The following is a 17,477-nucleotide window of genomic DNA, read 5'->3' as shown; positions in this document are numbered from 1 at the left end:
CAGGAAGCAGCCAGTAAGAGATGCGTACAATGTTGACATAAAATGATGGACATGGTCAGGATCAATACTCTGGCTTTGGCATTTATGTGCTCAGGAGGGCCAACAAAATATCCCCACACCATTACGTCACCACCATCACTCTGCTTTCGTGTTGTTTATGCCAAATTTTGACTCCACCATCCAAATAATGTAGCTGAAATCAAGACTCATCAAACCCAGCCACATTTTTCCAACTATCTATTGTCCAGTTTTGCAACTTTATATTTTCTGTTCTTATGTGACAGGAGTGGTCTTCTGCTGCTGTACGCCATCTGCATCAAGGTTTGACTTATTGTATGTTCAGTGATGCTCTTCTACATACCATGGTTGTAATGAGTGGTTATTTAAGTTCCTGTTGCCTTCCTGTCAGCTCAAAGGAGTGCAGTCATTCCTCTAAACAGGACATTTTCACCCAGAGAAATTCCGCTCACTGGATATTTTCTCTTTTTTCTGTGATTGTGTGGGAAAATCCCAGTAGACAGCATTTTCTGTACTTTTTCTTACTCAGACCAGCCACATTCAAAATCACCATTTTTCCATTCCCATGCTCAGTTTGAACTTGAGCAAGTCATCTTGACCATGTCCTAATGGCTACATGCATTAAGTTGCTGCCAGGTGATATGCTGATTATATATTTGCATTAAAAAGCAGTTGAACAGGTATAACTGATAAAGTGGGCAGTGAGTCGTGCAGCAGGCAAAGTCTGACACTCTGGGAAGTGACCTGTTTTCTGCAGTTGTTTAGAAATTCCTGTTGTCATGAGCATGAGCACATAGCAGGAGATAGTCCACTTCAAATGTGTTTTCACTGGAAATATTCAGGCTGTTTAGGTGAGGGTGCTGTCTACAATGCAGTAACACCAGTGTTCAGTGCTTTGCATATGTAAAAACCGCATATGTGACTGTGTGAAGGATTGAGGACACTTCACAGTGTGGAGATAGGTGCCCAGAAATCTCCACACTTTGGAAAGTCCCAGTCTACTGAAAAAACACAAACAGCATAGCAACTTAGCATGCTAACAAATCTGTTCAGCTCTGGTAAACTCATGTACTCCTGATTCACCGGCCTCATTTCCAAAACACTGTAATTGAACCAGTTTCCTGTTATTACTGTGGTAAAACTGAGTAATTAAATAGGCCTGCTCTGATAACCATTTTTTCCTACCTTTTGCCTTTCTTATTAACAAAAACAATCACTGCAAAGTCTTTAATGTCATTTATTTCATCAGTTCCCATTAATAAGCACGATACCTGGAGCTTTTTGGATTTAAATAAAACTCTGGGGTAACTGTGCCTACCTGCTGTGCATTCCTCTTGTCAGTCGTCGCCCTGCGCAAGTTCTCGGCTCCCTCCTTGATCTTCAGCTCCTTGCGAATTTCCCTACGGATCCTTTCCCGCTGCTCATCCAGAAGCTGCTGAACACTGGAGTCCGAGAAGTCCGAGTTTTGGTCCAGACCAAGCTGCTCCAGAACCGACAGCCCGCCTGGGTCGCTCTGGACAAGAGGAGAGACGGAGCGGGGAAAAACAAGGAGATGATTAGACGAAATCAACAATCAAATCACTCCGCCTTAGCCCGGTGAGATGGGGTGTTGAGAGTGAGAAAGACAGAAGAGGAAGAGATGGTGAGCAAGATAAGGCAGTAATGGGAGGAAAGAGAGCAAGACATGATAGTGATTGGCGTGGGGGATTGGTGGGGGTAGAGAGGAAAAGGGCAAACAAGAAAGCTACAAAAGGAAGGAGGAGGATGGGAAAAAGATGCAGGAGGAGCGTAGAGGAATGGCAAAAATCTTCTTCGGTTGCTGTTTACGATACTTTCAAACAAACTCTGCAACGTTTAACCTGTTTACAAGCAGGGCTTTGAAACTGCTGCTGTTCAGGAATACCATTAGAGATGCTATTTTCAGGAACTTCTGTCTGCCAATTGGGATAAAACTCAGACTATACACAAGGATCAAAGTGAATTACAGATCTGTCCCATGACCCAGGCTGGCCATTGTATTCATTCAGAGCTTTCTCATGAGCCAGTCCCTCTCTTCTGTGTGAGAAATCCAACGATTGTCTAAACGTACATGAAAAACAACAGCACATCGGTACTAGAACGTGAAGGGACTCCACTCACATCACAACTTTTTCTTCTGTACTAAGAGGCTATTTACATGTCTTCTGGCCTCGAGCAGAGCTACAGCTTACTATAAAATAAGCCATCAAGAACCCCGCAGCGGAGAAAGACTCCGGGTTACTCGAAATCACAGTCACTCAGCCACTATTACAGGAACTCACAAATCAAACAAACAAGTCAACACTTCACCTCCGAGCTGTCATCATCCTCCTCGTCACCATGCCAACACATAATTCCCTCAGATTTTGACGTCCCAAATAATCTACAGAGGAGCAAAACCTTGTGGTACGCTTCTGAGCTCCGCCAAACTGTTAATGCCACACAGAGTGCTACAAGGGCTAAGGGGAGAAAAACGATAAAAAGAGATAAAGAGAAAGAGAGTTAAGTGAGGGAGGAGGGGGAACGCCTCCAAAAGAGGATATCCGTCCCAACACCAAGCTGCTCAGGCCTTTCCTGTTTCCTCTGCGATTTTGCTGCTGTCAGTGGCGAGTGAGGCACAGAGAAGAGGGTCGCGGCTCAGCACATAAAGAACGCATTCTCCCTGTTAAAGCTTTAGTCAGTTATTATTGTATCTGTGGCACAAAGCCATTAAGTTCACAGCTTAATCTGATCTGGCTAGAAGTGAATTTGTGACAGCTATGTTTTTTTTTAATCACTCTTAATTTGATGGTTGATATGATCTTAAGGGCGGAAACAGGGGGAAGGATGCGTTTTCTAAGTATGGGATCAGAGCCAGAGAGTAAGGTTTGGACACATTACTGCTGCCTGCTTGACCTCCCATTTCCTTTGGGCTCGACATCTACAAACCCCAGTGGTGATTCCCCTTCGCTTATAGAACGCCTTCTTAAAATATGATAACATCGCTATAGAAGCCACAGTGGGTGGACTCCCATATTATTAGAACTATGGCTGAGTCATAATCAGCCTTATTTAGAAGAAATTGATGCATTTTCCTGTAGGTCTGTCCACATGACAAGCAAAATGTCTATTACGCTGAAACTCTAATGAATAGAACCAGTTGGTAAATGATTTTATGACCACATTAGAAAGGAGTAAAGGATTTTCCTGGCAAAAACTTCCAAAGGGCAGGAAAAACCCTGACGATCCTTTAAACTATAAGATGAAGAGTAGTCTGTGTCAGGTTGTACAATATCAGTTTTAAGATACAAGATTATCTGACAAATAGCTGTGATTTGTAGCCCGGTGGTCTCAGAAGAAACAAAAACATGCAGAGTTTTGATCGTCCCCCCGTGCTGTTGTTGAGTTTTGAGGCTTGGCCACAGTGCTGTGAGTCCTGTTATTCTATGACTCGTTTCCTGCTGCGTGATGATTGGCTGATAGCTTACCCACTACAGCCACATTTAAGAGAATGTAATTATGAAAATTACAACCTCGAAACTGACGATTTTGGGTATACAAAACACTCCATTAGTCATCAGTGGATGTGTGTCAGTATAATTCAGATCATACACACTCATCATGGGAATGAATGTCATGGTAATTTGGGGATTTTAATGATTTCTTTGAACTGCTCTTTTTCCAGGGTGGAATGATTGTACAGCACACATCTTTAATGACATTGACAACCAAGAATTGGGTGCACAGGTTTGAAATGTATTTTTCTGTAATCCGTTTGAGGAAAAGTCCAAGAAACTCAGTAAAGATCTAAGAAGGAGAATTGTAGATTTACACAAGTTGAGAAAGTAACTTGGAGCCCTTTCTAAACAATTGCAGATTCCAAGATCATCAGTTCAGACAAGTGTATGTAAGTGCAAGTTATTCAGAGGTGTCATAACTTTGCCAAGATCTGGAAGAAGCCATGATCTGCAAGGATGTTCAGGAACCACTTAGGAGCCGCCAAAGCCCAAGCCTGCCATGAACTGGAAACTGCTGGAACACCAACGTTACTGTGCACAGTGAAGCCAGTTTTCCATCACCATGGACGGAGAGGGTGTTTTATGGTCAAGGATGGGACAAGAATTGAGCTATTTGGCCAAAATAACAAGAGCTATATTTGAAGTAGAGGTGACACTTTCAAACCTAATAACACTGTCCCAACCATCAAGCATGGTTGTGGTAGCACGATGCTCAGAGGCTGCTTTGCTGCCAGTGGTACTGGGACACTACACAAAGTGAATGGAATAAGAATGAAGAAGAACTTCACCTCAAATCGACATCTAGATAGTTGAAACTTGGATATAGCTGGGTGTCCCAACACCACAATGGTCCCAAACACATCAAAACTGGTTTTGAATAGATAAAGCGGGCTAACATTAAGCGTCTGGAATGGCCTTCCCAAAGCTGTTGAAACCAACAGGTTGGAGGTCGGAGGAGTTTGAATGAACTCTACTGATTCTGCCAAGAAAAGTGGTCAAATATTCAGCCAGAATTAGAATAGAATAGAATAATCCTTTAATTGTCCCACAAGGGGAAATTTGGTTGTAACAGCAGCCAGAAAGACACATATACAAACAAACAGTACACAGGACACAGAACAGAAACATACACAATTTTTCTTACATATTTATGCCACAAACAAATGAGATTGGTCATGGTGCTACTTGCTAAGGGTCATTTAACCAAATATAAGTGAAGGTATATGAATGTATAGTTTTGACCCTGTGTGGATTAGAGAAAATGCGAGATACATTCAAACTTGTGCACCCAATACTTATTTTTTAAAATTATTAAAGATCTATGCTGTACAATCATTCCGTACCTGAAAAAGAACAGTTCAAAGAAAAGCACAAAATTATCATGACATTCATGGCCATGATGAACGTATTTAAACCTGTGATCAGAACTGCATAAGACCAAGCAGTTCGGGGCCTTTCACTTCTTAGTTGGCGCAATCCAGTGGACATATTACTACAGCAGCTCTTTAAAACTTAAAATCTTTCCTGTTTAATAAATCATTTGCATCTAGCTTATAACAGAGAGAGTGAAAAACAGGATGCAGGTATACAGAAAGGCAAGAGTATGCTATTAGCATGCCGTCATTCCTTTGCCACAGCAAAAATGAATGCAGCTCATTAGGTGCCTTTCTGTAAGCAGTCACTGATAGCAATCACAACAACCAAAGTCATGAGGTCAGCAGTGAGGGGCTTTTCATGATGACTAACGATTAACTGGATTCTATGATTTCTATTTAGGGAAGCGTGTAAAAATGGTTTTCTTGTCATACTGGGAGAACCTGAGTGCAGACGGGACTAATTATCTGTGATTTTGCAATTTGTCTGTGTGTCCACATAAAGCTGACTCATCTCTGTCTAAATTTGTACATATAATTGCTTCCTTTAATCGGAAAAGAGGGACTTTGACTGCATTTGTCAGTAAGCTTTAGTCTGTTATGATTCTTTTTTTCCTTTTTTTTTTTAAAGAGTTAAAACTTAAGAAAAATACACTGTTAGGATATTCTGTGCTGGCATTTCATTGCTTGACATGAACTGTGGATTATTAAAATGTACAGCAGGGCATTTTCTTCTTTGTCATGCCTGAGGGCCACATGAAACATTACCAAGGACTAATAAAGACTGGCAGGCCACACTATGATAATCCTGAGTGTTTGTGAAGTGGTTGGATAAATCTATACAATCTAAAAAATAACTGCATAACACCTCAAGCACAATAAAAGTTAAAGCAGTCACATCTGTGAGTTCTATGCGATATCATTAAAAACAGCAAGTAAAAAGGGTCTCTGTGGCTCCTAAAGGCTGTAAACCAAAATAAAGACATCAAAACTTTACCACTAATCACGCAGCGCTGCCATTAATATCACCAAAGAGCATGTTTGAAAAGAAATGTTGACTTTTTAAAGCAGAGCCTCTTGTCTTTATGAGCAAATATGAGCCTTCTGGGTGGTGGCTGTCATTCTAAGGCTGTGACCCCTCTTAATCCAGAATGACTGATGAAGACGAGGAGAAAGCTCATTGATGCCAAGACGTCACTTTAACACGACACAATCCTCCACGTCTACATTTGCGTCTCCACCTCCTTGTATACATATATACATGTAATCCACACCTGCAGCTGTAAAAAAAAAAAACCCCCACAAAAAACCCAGACTAAACGTTTGCTTTATTTCCAGCAGACGATCTGCTGTTGCTAAAAAAAGGCTGAAGTGTTTCAGTAATCGTGGATTGCTGTGTTTGTGCTGCTCCTCACTATCAAGTGATTATCAGTGAGATGGTGAAGTGATTGTGTAACTGAGCCAGAGGGAGGTTGTTTAAGTTCTCCTACTTTGCATATACTCTCCTCTTATCCAAAATTTTGTGCAGAGATGCCAATAAAATGAAGTCATGTTACAAATAAAGCTTGATTCACTGCGCTGCGTTCGATGTGTACCTCCTTAAAAATGTGGCTACAATAAGTCAGCAGAGATAAGTGTGTGGACTGCAAGACATCTGATGGCTGCTTTGGTTTTCTTGAACAAGTTTCTGATCCGAGCAGAGATTGTTCAGTGACGAAGAGAATTTTAAGAAAGTCGAACGACTCCGCTGTCTTCTCATTTTCAGCAACACAAAACTAGGAGAGCAGCGACCTTCAGTTTCCTCTCACTGTGTGCTTAGTTTTAAGACACACTGTTTAAATACAGTTGTCATGTCAAAATAGAAGCTCTGGAATAAAGCTCAAATTTCCTCTTTTTAATGTAAACTGTATCTGGCCTATAAGTTTGGTTGTGGTTTCTCTAAAGGTTACATTAGACTGTATCTTAGCTCAATGCTTTTGTGACGCGCTGAACTTTTAAATTCTTTAATGTTGTGTAACTATGGCCATACTTTTTCTGTCTTTTCTTTCACATTAAAGGGACTCATAGCAATAACTATTTTTTTGGACTGTATATGGTCTCAAAAACTGCAATAAATCCTATTGTTTTGCCATCTTAAGATCATTTGCACCACCAATATGAAATGAAATTCAAAATTTTTGTTTATGGTATTATGTTATCTTCATTTCACTTGGGTCTCTATTTCTGTGTGTGTTTAATAAGGTGATGTTTGGATGGTAATGTCCACAGGAGTTGTTTTGGGCCTGCTTCGCAGCACCAGACTGCACAAAGGAAGTTAACAGAGAGAAGCGAGTAGGCTGAGGTGATGTGATGTTGTCAGTAAAAAACTTGAGCTGCTACCTTTGAACCGTATTGAGGCGAGCGACTGACTTTTATCCGTACCAGGGAGGAGAAAGAGTTGCAATATGGAAAATAAATGCATGAATGACGTTTTACCGGTTTTATTCTCAAGTTGATTCTTATTTTAAGAAACAAATATTCAGTCTTAAAACAATCAACCCTCAGTCCAGCATGCTTCAGGATGTGCCATTTGTCACCTTCCAGCACAACATCTGCTAAAGACATGTCAGCAGCATTCAGATGTCTGAATAATGTGATCTGACACACACATATGTAGGCAGCACAAAGAGGAAGCACCAAGTGAGTCATAATGGTTACGGTGAAACTCACCCGACACCTTTTCAAGGCGTTGAGCTCAGAAGTCAAAGTAAAGAAGCCGATACAGTCCAAAAAACAACTTCACTTTCCATCTGTTGACCCCGGTGTAGCAGTGCAAAGATGGCGACAGCTAAGGGGCATGAATGACTCACCTCGTGCAGCTTGTTAGTGAACTAGCCCAGGGAGGAACATTCAGCTGCAGTGTCCAGGGAAGCAATGACGGGCTAATTCAATAGATAACGGCACCAAGCGAGGTTAATTCAATCAGACTGTGTGAGCAGCACAGAGGAGCCTAGGGCTGGACGGAGATGGACAAGGCAGGATCGGGTTAGAGTGCAGTTTGTTTTTTTTGGGTATGTGCATGTACTTCACTGTGAGTACAATGGCTGGAGTTTTCCAGCTGAGTGATAACGACCACTCAGTTCAGAGACAGCGTCCACACAGAGGTCAGGAAAGACATGGCTGTGAGAGTCTTTCTATTCTATTCTTGTGCAGACTTTAGGTGGCTGTTAATATTCTGGAGAAATGGTTTCTCTGCACCATGGAAATTTTGAAGCTTCAAAGAAGCCTTTGCTGTGTTAAGTTGTCATGAGGAGGAGCCTTACCCATTTTCTCCAACACGCATATTTTCTCCAGTGTGAGTACAATGGCTGGAGTTTTCCAAGTAAGTGATAATGACCACTCAGTTCAGAGATAGTGTCCACACAGAGGTCAGGGAAAGGCGTGGCGTTTACATGGTGCCAGGCAAAAACAGGAGGACAGACATTCACTTTGAATGCACAGACACTGAAAACACACAGAAACCCCCACCACGTCAGGTTCCAGTGAAACATGACCACATGTCTCCTGGGGAGCAAGGCCACACAGCTCAGCCCAGTTCAGGCTGACAACGTGATGTTATTGTAGAGGGTGGGATCACTGTACTCTCATGGTCATAGCGCACCCTTTTCAGAGTGGCCCGGCAAACATGATGAGAAGTGAGAATCCTTTTTTTAAAATGACTGGACGCCTGTTCTGTCGTGATAGAGGAAGGACAGATGGGCTAATAATAGAGGAGGAAGAAGAGAGAAGAGGAAGAAGAACGATACGCTTCAGGAAGCATTTCATAAAGAAATAAAAACAATATGAGTATGAGACAGCACCAATGATTCAGTCTCTACACTCAACAAGGAAACACATAACTATTTTAACCAACAGATGATGACTATTTATAAGGGCCAAAAGAGCAACATTTCACAAGTCATGTATGTTAACTTATTACTCTTAGCTTTGTTAAAGGGAAAACCCACATGGCAACCTTTACGCCTGAAAACTGAACCCTGTGCAGTGTAGTTCCTCTAATGCCACACGAAGCTGACTCCTGCAGAAGTGCCCAACTTTACTTTACAGTTTATTTATTTTTCCACCCCCCCCCCCTCCCTTTGTGACAACTGCAAAGGAGGAGAACCAGCTCTTTAAACGGTCTCAAAGTTCACAGTCATGTATTATTAGTGCCTTGGCTACTTATACTGACAGGCGGGTGCCCACTGGTGGCTGTAGCTGTCTGCTAGGCCTCACCTCCACTGATATGACAATAAACCTGTACAGTTCCATTGCAATAATGTGACAAATAATTGATTGAGTATTATTACTTCTATTCATGTGCTCTCATTAGCAGGTGTCTATGCCAGTGTTAATGCACCAATACTGTGTTTCAATTAATCTTTCTGAATGAACATAACTTAAACTATAATTGCATGAGAGGCTGAGAGCTAAGGTCTAAGTGTAAAAAATTGTGATGATCAAAAGCTAAAACCAAGAAGCTACATCCATGTAAATATTGTATACTCTGTCTAAGAGGAAGAATGGCCTCAGTCTTTCTCTTAGTTTATGTGGTACTTATTTAGCATTAGCTACATTTGGATCTCTGCGCACATGGGAGCCACAAGTGAAGTTAGATGAATGTGTGTATGGATAAGTCTTGGAAAAAATTATTACTAATTAGTCATTTTGCTTTGACGAAAGCCTCTCTTAGCAGCAAATTTATTTTGAGCCTAGCTATGGTTTCCTAAAAACATACATGGCGTAACAGAATGTGATACACAAATCTAAGAGTAGTTACTGAGGAGCAAAGCAGATATTGCCTGATGGTTTATTAAGACCAGACTGGTATTGAATGAGCAGCTCAGTGACAGGTTCACCATTAATAAGGAAAAAGCAACAAGCATTTCACGTTATATAATGATTCATGAATGATGAAGTAAACATTATATTATCTATGACAGCGCTTGATTTAAGACTGATTAAGAGCTACTCACAGTTCTATTTACTGTATGTTTGACGCTTCCCATGATGCACTGAGCATTTCTTCTCCACTCATGTCATTTCACTCCTGATGCATTTTTACACCACTACTGCACAATATTAACCACCCCCGCACCCATCCCCCAACCAATAGCAGTGGGCAGATGGTCCCATCTCTTCCTGTTAAAAGGGAGTTCTTTATTCCCACCGTTGCCGAGTGCTATTTTTTTTTTCCACTGAGACATTGTTGCACCAGGATCCCACACAACGGCTGATTGTTATTCTTTTACACCACAAAGTTTTAACTGTTGAAGAAGCAGATGTTGAGGAGTCTGTGCAAACGTCCTAGGCAATTCAGCCAAATAAAAGGAAGCTAAAATAAATCCAAATAAATGCATCTTCAAAGCACGCAGCCACCTCTTCTTTCCTTTACTGTTCAGCCCCTACACTTTCCCAGTTTCGCCTGAGAAAGTGTAGGGATTAACCATTTAGGTAAAAATGTGGTGATCAAAACTTAAACAACCAAAACAGAAAGAAATATAAGCCTAATCATAATCCTTGTTTCTGCTGACATGCACTTTAATTTGTGCAAACTTTTTCCACTAGCAGCTGAAACCAAGAACACAGTGGTGACCAACAGAAGCAAAACAGAATTCATTATGTGATCTATAACCACGTTAATGTTTGGGAACTGCACATACTGTATGGCTAGAAAGGGGAAGGAAGAAATCATATCTGTAAGTGTTTACCGTTTCCTCCATATCAGACACAAAACAGATGGTGCACCTTCATGGTGTGTGGTTAGTAACCCTGCATCACTGCACTCTGTTTTGGAGGGTTTTATAACCCAGCAGTTAATGTGGGCGACCCTCGAAGTAAACATTTAAAAGGAGTGAAAGTGAGTAAGGAGAGGGTGTAGAGAGTGGATTGTGTTTGTGCCTAAGACTAGCAGCTCTGTGATGTTTATATTTCTTTAGATTTTTAATATTATCCTATTAATCTATGCTAATTAAAGTCATGATAATGCAAATGTCATTAGCAGGATCTATCTTTTGTGAACAATGACTGAACAAAACAGTACGCTTATCTGCCATCTGAACTAAACTGCTGGAACTGAAGGAGCAAAGTAAAATTGCTGCTACCATGACTAACAGTCCATGCACTCCAGGACGAGGGTGATGAAGATATCATGTTTCTGTAACACACACACACATACATATACACAAACAACAATGGCAGAACCATGATTCAGCACGGGGTTCCTCTAATGGATTTACAGTAACTTGTATGTCATTTCCTGCAGACCTCTTGCACTTGCATATGGGTCATTTCGAACTATTGTACTAAAAAGATGAAACTCAAGATCTCAGGAAACACCATTTCCTATTCTTGTCATGCTGACGGACTGCGAGGCACAGAGGCAAGGACAGGGAGTGGGACTAATAAGCAAAGAATGGTATGATGCCCAGAAACGAAGAGCACACAAGAAGAAAGATGGAAATAAAAAAACAAAACAGTTGAAGGGAAAAGGTGGTTTGCATAGCCACTTTTGACCTTAGATCAAAAGTCATTAACATGTAAATTTTAGTAAGAAGTGCATCAACGATATTCAAATGGCTCGCTCAGGTCAAAGAAAATACACACTGGTGAGAATAGCAGCCAAAATGTGGAGTCACGCTAAAGAAAAAAAAGAGAGAGAGAGAAGTGGTTAGCGATGGGCCGAGAGGGGCAGAGAGACAGACGGAGCAAACAAAGAGAGAGTGGCGAGGGGACAGGAAGAGAGGGAGGAGAGAAAGACCGCCAAGGCGTCTGAGAGAGCCACGGGGTTGACGCGGGCAGGACGGGGGGCAGAGAACGGCAATGAATCAGCAACCGCACACTGCAACTACAATGTGCAAGAACTGGGCCAGTCATGTATTCACCACAGTAGCTCGTAGACAGCAAAGGAAAGTGGCTGCTGGCTCAAGTCTTTATATATCTGGAGCAATGGCAAGGTTGTTTTTTGGGGGGTTTTTTTGCTCCATCTTTCCAACGTTTATATTATAGTATTAATAAATGCCTCTGACACAAAAACCACCAATAAAGGGCTAACTGGAAATGATTAAACTGACATTTCCATTTACAACAATGGAAAAATGCCCATTATAGCGTTCCAAAGAGCTAGCATGACTTTTAAATAACTTTTTTATGTTTGGACTCCAAACCCAAAAGGTTCCTCCTCCTTGCATGTTTGCAAGCTGGAACCACTAAGTGTTTTTTATGCTACAGAACTGATTGAAATGATTACCATAGATGTTTTTTTGTTTCAGCTCCATTAGATATACATCTTATTTAGGAGGAGGAGCTTAAATAAAATAGGACTGAAAAAAAAAATGCTATAGGAGAACATAATGACTATAATTGGGACGGCGTGGCCTGACCCACAACTTATAAATGCACATGTAAAAGCATAATCATGAGAATGAGGGCAAAGACAGGAAGTCCCGGTTGTTATATTCACAACCTCCGGGCCTTCCAGTACAATCCCCCCTTTCATCTTCATCATCTCCAACCTTTCGGGCCAAGTTTTCAGGCTCTGATTTGTTTTGTGCCACATTGTTTAGTATCATCGCCTGCACCTTAAAAAGGAAATTCATGCAAAAATCAATGATCCTTAAAGCAAAAATGGCTGCAAACTTGTTCACTTTACAGCTAACTTATAAAATCTTATAACAAAACAAAACAAAAAAACTTGACTACATCAGCGCTAGAACCATGTTGAGAGCCATTAGCCACAAATGGAGAAAACCTGGAACAGTGGTGAACCGTCCCAGGAGGGGCCAGCCTACGAAAATGACTCTAAGAGGGCATCGACAAGTGATGCAGGACGTCACAAAGGAACCAGGAACAACATCTAAAGAACTCCAGGCCTCACTTGTCTCAGTTAATTCAGAGTTCATGATTCACCAATAAGAACAATAAGAAAAGAAAGAAAAATGGCATCCATGGGAGATCCAATGAGAAAACCCAAACTAAAAAGGACACAAGGGATCATTGCAAATTTTGCCAAAAAAAGAAAAAAAAACCCCATCTTAATAATTCCCAAGTCTTTTAGTCCTGTTGCATGTGGAATAAAACTAACAAAGCATTTCATAAAAAGAACACGGGAACAGTCAAACGTAGTGATGGTAATGTGATCCTCTGGGCTGCTTTGCTGCTTCAGGATGACTTATTGTAATTGATGGAACAATCAATTTCAGTCTCTACCAGAAAAGGTTTGACCATCAGTTCATGAAGCTCAAGCTCATCCGGGTTATAGAGCAGGACAATTATCCAAAACATACCAGCAGCTCCAAAAACAAAAAGAGAGAAGGTGAGAAGGTTTTGGAGTGGGTTAGTCAAAGTCCAGATGATTTGGAATGACCTCAAACAGACTGTTCAAGCTTGAAAATCTCCCAATGAGGCTAAATTAAAACAATTCTGCAAAGAAGAATGGGCCAAAATTCCTGCACAGCAATTTGAAAGAAGCATTGCCAGTTACCCCAAACACCTGATTGCAGATCTTGTGACCAAAGATGGCACAACCATTTATTACGTTTAGGGAGGGCAATTACATTTTCATTTAGGGCCAGGTAGGTTTGGATAGCTTTTTCAGCTTAATAAATGAAAACAACATTATCTTTGTCTTGTGTAAGACTGAAATCCAGAAAGTGGCAACATTTTTTTCACAGCATTCTTTGTGGAGAATCTTCAGCTGGGATACTTCACTCAAGCAACTGAGAAAAGTGGCAGCCATTGTATTTAAACAATGATCTTATTCATATGATAATTAGTAAACCCATCTAAAATAATACTCATTCATCTTCCCATTAGAGATGGATTATTCTGTATCTCTCTTTAAGAAAACTCTTGATGACAGAAAATAAAGCCTCAACAGCAAGATAACCATTCAGAGTAGACTTACTATGAGCTATAACATTATGAGATTATGACGCATGCTCCTGTAGAGTCTGCATCAACCATGTTTTAATAAAAAAACGCTTGTTAATGTGTTGGACAAATACTACTCTACCTACAATCCTAAATTAAAAGAATAATGTCTCCAATTGGCCCCAGAGAGATTTTAACTGTGATCTCTTGTATGAGGTGATACCCATCCTGCAAATTCAGTTTTTTCACCCTTTAAACAACAATAGTCTCTTCATGCACATAGACACTGATTTGTGTCTATGTGCATAAAGACACATTATGTGTTTCTGGACACAGAACATTTATCAAAACACACAAGTTAAAATCAGGCTGACCTTTTCTAAAATGTGCTCTGTCCAAACCCGAAATTTGCTGGTTTACACTCAAAACAACAGGTGCTAATGTTTTCATATACACTCAATGCTGGACATGCAAAGTCAAGTCTTACTGCCTTACCCCTATCCAGGTATCCATGTTCCTTCCATCCACCTCTTTATCTGCAATGTTTACTTGCTTTTACTTTCTTCAGCTGCTTACTCAAAACCTCTGCTGGAACAAACAGACTCAGAGCAGACAGAGCTGACCAGTTTCAAAGTAAGAGGCAACCTTCCTCAGGTATTTCCAGTAGTGAAACGTACAGGTCAAACAGTGGCTCCCAGTTTCAAATCTTTCCTTATGTCTTTTCCTCATTTCCCTGACACGTCAGTAAGCTGCTTTGTTATGCAAACTTTTGGGTGGAGTCCTGGATTCTCACCTGGATTACTGTCGATATCCTACAGCAGACACAAACAAAGCCACTACACAGATACATTACATGTTACGTGTCCAACAGCAGGTGCAAAACATCCAAGAAAAGGAAAAAAAATGGATTCGTAACCCCCCTTTAGACCCCCAATCTTTTGCTTTCATTTAAAATTTTCACATGTGCAAAAACTGAACATCTTATACAAAGTAAACAAAATTATTAGGTGGTTTATAGTTGAACGTTCAACAGAGCCCCACTGTTAAAACGGCAGTAAGTAATCAGATGAAATAAACACCTTGCACAATATGCACAGCACATTGTTACTGGTTATTAATGACTTTATACTGGTTATTATTGACATGACACTGGTTATTAATGAACTTCTAAAGGTTATTAATGAAGTGTGAGATATATACTGCAAGGGAAATTTTAAAAGTGAAACTAACTTAACATCGATCCATCAGTGACTCAACTGTGATTTTCTGATGGAAAAGCTAAAACTTGGAAGAAAGTTGACATCCTAATGAACTTTTACAACAAACAGAACTTCTTTACTTGTAATTATTCTGATTTAAATGCAGATACCGGTTACAAAACAATAACACTGCTCCTTTGATCTGATAATGTATCACGTCAAAGAATAGTCGATAGTTGAAATATGATTAGAATTACTAGGATCTTCTTTGAACTGGTGATGGAAAATACATTTATTAGTCTTTTGACGACTCAAAAATGGATGTATCCTTCGAGACACTGTTTCTCATCGCAAACTGAAAGAAGTGCAGCCCAACGAAAACCAGATCTTCGCAGCAAGAGAAGCAACAGGTAAAAATGAATGTTAAGGAAAAATGGCTGAAAGCCATGGAGCCACAAATGTTTAGAGATGAAGGTTAAAGATGAATCAATCACAAAAAGACTTAAGTAAACAGAGCTGGACGTTTACATGACAAATATCCCCATGTGGGAATGTAAACACAGACTTTTTCCCTTCTTGAACTTGCTTCCATAATCATAAAACCATTCCAGGAACCGAGAAGGAGAGAAAAGGAGGCGAAGACAAGAAAGAAGAAGCTATTCAGATGGCCTGTCTTTAGAGGATAGGGGCTGCATTAATCCCCTTCATCGGCTGGGGGGCTGGGGAGACCCTCAGCACAGCAGGTCTCCTGTCAATCACCTTCTGCTCCAGAGGTGCTCAGTGAGCAGACAACACCTGTCAATCACTGTCCAATCCCCGCTGAGTCAGTGAAGAAGGTCGGCAGCTGTCTAGCAACAATACATAAGTAGAATAGCCGACCTTACAATATGCCAAAGTGACTGACTGAGCACAGAGGGGCTTTACCTGAAATGTTCAGCTTCTCATAAAACCAGGTTGTGCTCATAGACCTGCCTGTGTGCAAGGAAGAGGAGTAGGAGAAAGAAAGACCACTTTTAAAAGTTATACATAGTACATGTGAACTCTTTTACAAGCAAGTATGTGAGCCCCAGAAAACCCACGCAGTGAGGAAAATCGCTCTCTCAGTCAGAGAAATACCACTACCTGAGTGGGTGTGCAGAGTTTTTAAATTACAACAAGCAAAAGAACAGAAGGTAATTTACATGAGAGTGAGAGTGAATGTCAACTACAGCGTTTAAATAAAAAGCTCCCTGATGGTGTCTTCAGGCCAAATGAAAAGTGAAGTTGCACAAAAAGCTTTTACAAAGACGTGACATGAACAGAGCTAAATCCATACAAATATTTCAACTTTGGTGAAAAATGTATGCGTCCAAAGTCTAAGATTGTTGAGATTCTCCCACATGTTTATTCGAGTTATTCTTGTAATAATTACAACGGAGAACAAGGTTAGTGCTGCTGTCGATGGGCAGCTCTGTTTGACTTCACTTTTCCATAGAAACAAAACACGGAAGGGGTTTGGGGAAAAGTAAGTGAAATCGCAGAACTTCCTGGAAAGTTCTGAAAAAATGTAATGTTACTTAAATCCAGTCGGTTGTACTTTTGAAGGAAGTACAGTCAATGGAAACATAGAGTCATGTGACAATTTAACCTTTACTTAACTAGGAAGTCATCTGATGTTTAACATCTCTTTTTTAAGTGAGAGGCACACATGTGCATAGGCACACATTACAACGATACAACTTAAAAAAAAACACACACATATAAAACAAAATAAAGTCAAAATTATACAAACAAGGATAGCACTACATTTGGCAACAACTAAACACCAGATATCAGTGCAACCACCTCATACCAACTGTAACGCACGGTAGTGGAGACATGACGATTCTAGTTTATTTTGCAGCCGCAGGACCTGGGCACCTTATAGTCGCTGAGCCGACCAGGAACTCCTCTCTGCACCAAAGTATTCTAACTTAAATGTGAGTTCATCTGTCTGACAGCTGACACTTCCTTGGACACCCAACTTGAAATTGGGTTGCACAACAAATCTACAACAGGCTGGCTGAAAAAGAAAAGACTGAAGACGCTACAATGACCCAAGTCTAGACCTCAACTCGACTGACCACAAACCACAATAAACACAAACAAGATTGTAAGAATGGAAAAAATTCTCCCCCAGTGATGTTAGAGACTCATAAAGTCATACATAAAACGATTACTTCAAGTTTTGACGCTAAATGTGGTTCCAGGAGCTACTGAATCATGGGATGTACTTACTTAGTAGGACTGTACGGTGGACAAACAGACCAACCTTCCACTTTTACTTGTACAAATATTAACTGTGACGCCATCAGTGGACAAAAAGGTAAACAGTACGCCCATGTGTAGGTTTTATAGGACGATGAATTTCAAACTCACGTCAGACTGACCTGTATCATATCTGAGCTCAGCTCTGTTGTTATGATTGTGGGACACAGTAAAAAGCAGACAAAAGTGTATTTACA

At 40.6% G+C, this 17,477-nt stretch overlaps 1 protein-coding gene across 2 annotated transcripts in view; it reads right to left on the bottom strand.

Annotated features, from left to right (window-relative positions):
- Window positions 1-17,477, bottom strand: part of pkn1a (protein kinase N1a) — a 62,108-nt gene that overhangs the window by 22,547 nt on the left and 22,084 nt on the right. The window contains exons 1-2 of one of the 2 annotated variants that reach the window (XM_039613658.1): window positions 2,347-2,478; window positions 1,337-1,531 (exon numbers count right to left, since the gene is read on the bottom strand). In XM_039613658.1, coding sequence (XP_039469592.1) covers window positions 1,337-1,531; window positions 2,347-2,388 — 237 coding nt within the window. In that variant the 5' untranslated portion in view covers window positions 2,389-2,478. Of the gene's footprint in view, window positions 1-1,336; window positions 1,532-2,346; window positions 2,479-17,477 lie in introns of those variants that run through there. The other variant, XM_031727852.2, reaches the window with a different exon arrangement.

This window comes from Oreochromis aureus, linkage group 6, assembly GCF_013358895.1.
Source record: "Oreochromis aureus strain Israel breed Guangdong linkage group 6, ZZ_aureus, whole genome shotgun sequence".
Classification (NCBI taxonomy): domain Eukaryota; kingdom Metazoa; phylum Chordata; class Actinopteri; order Cichliformes; family Cichlidae; genus Oreochromis; species Oreochromis aureus.
This window is presented reverse-complemented; position numbering and strand designations above follow the sequence as displayed.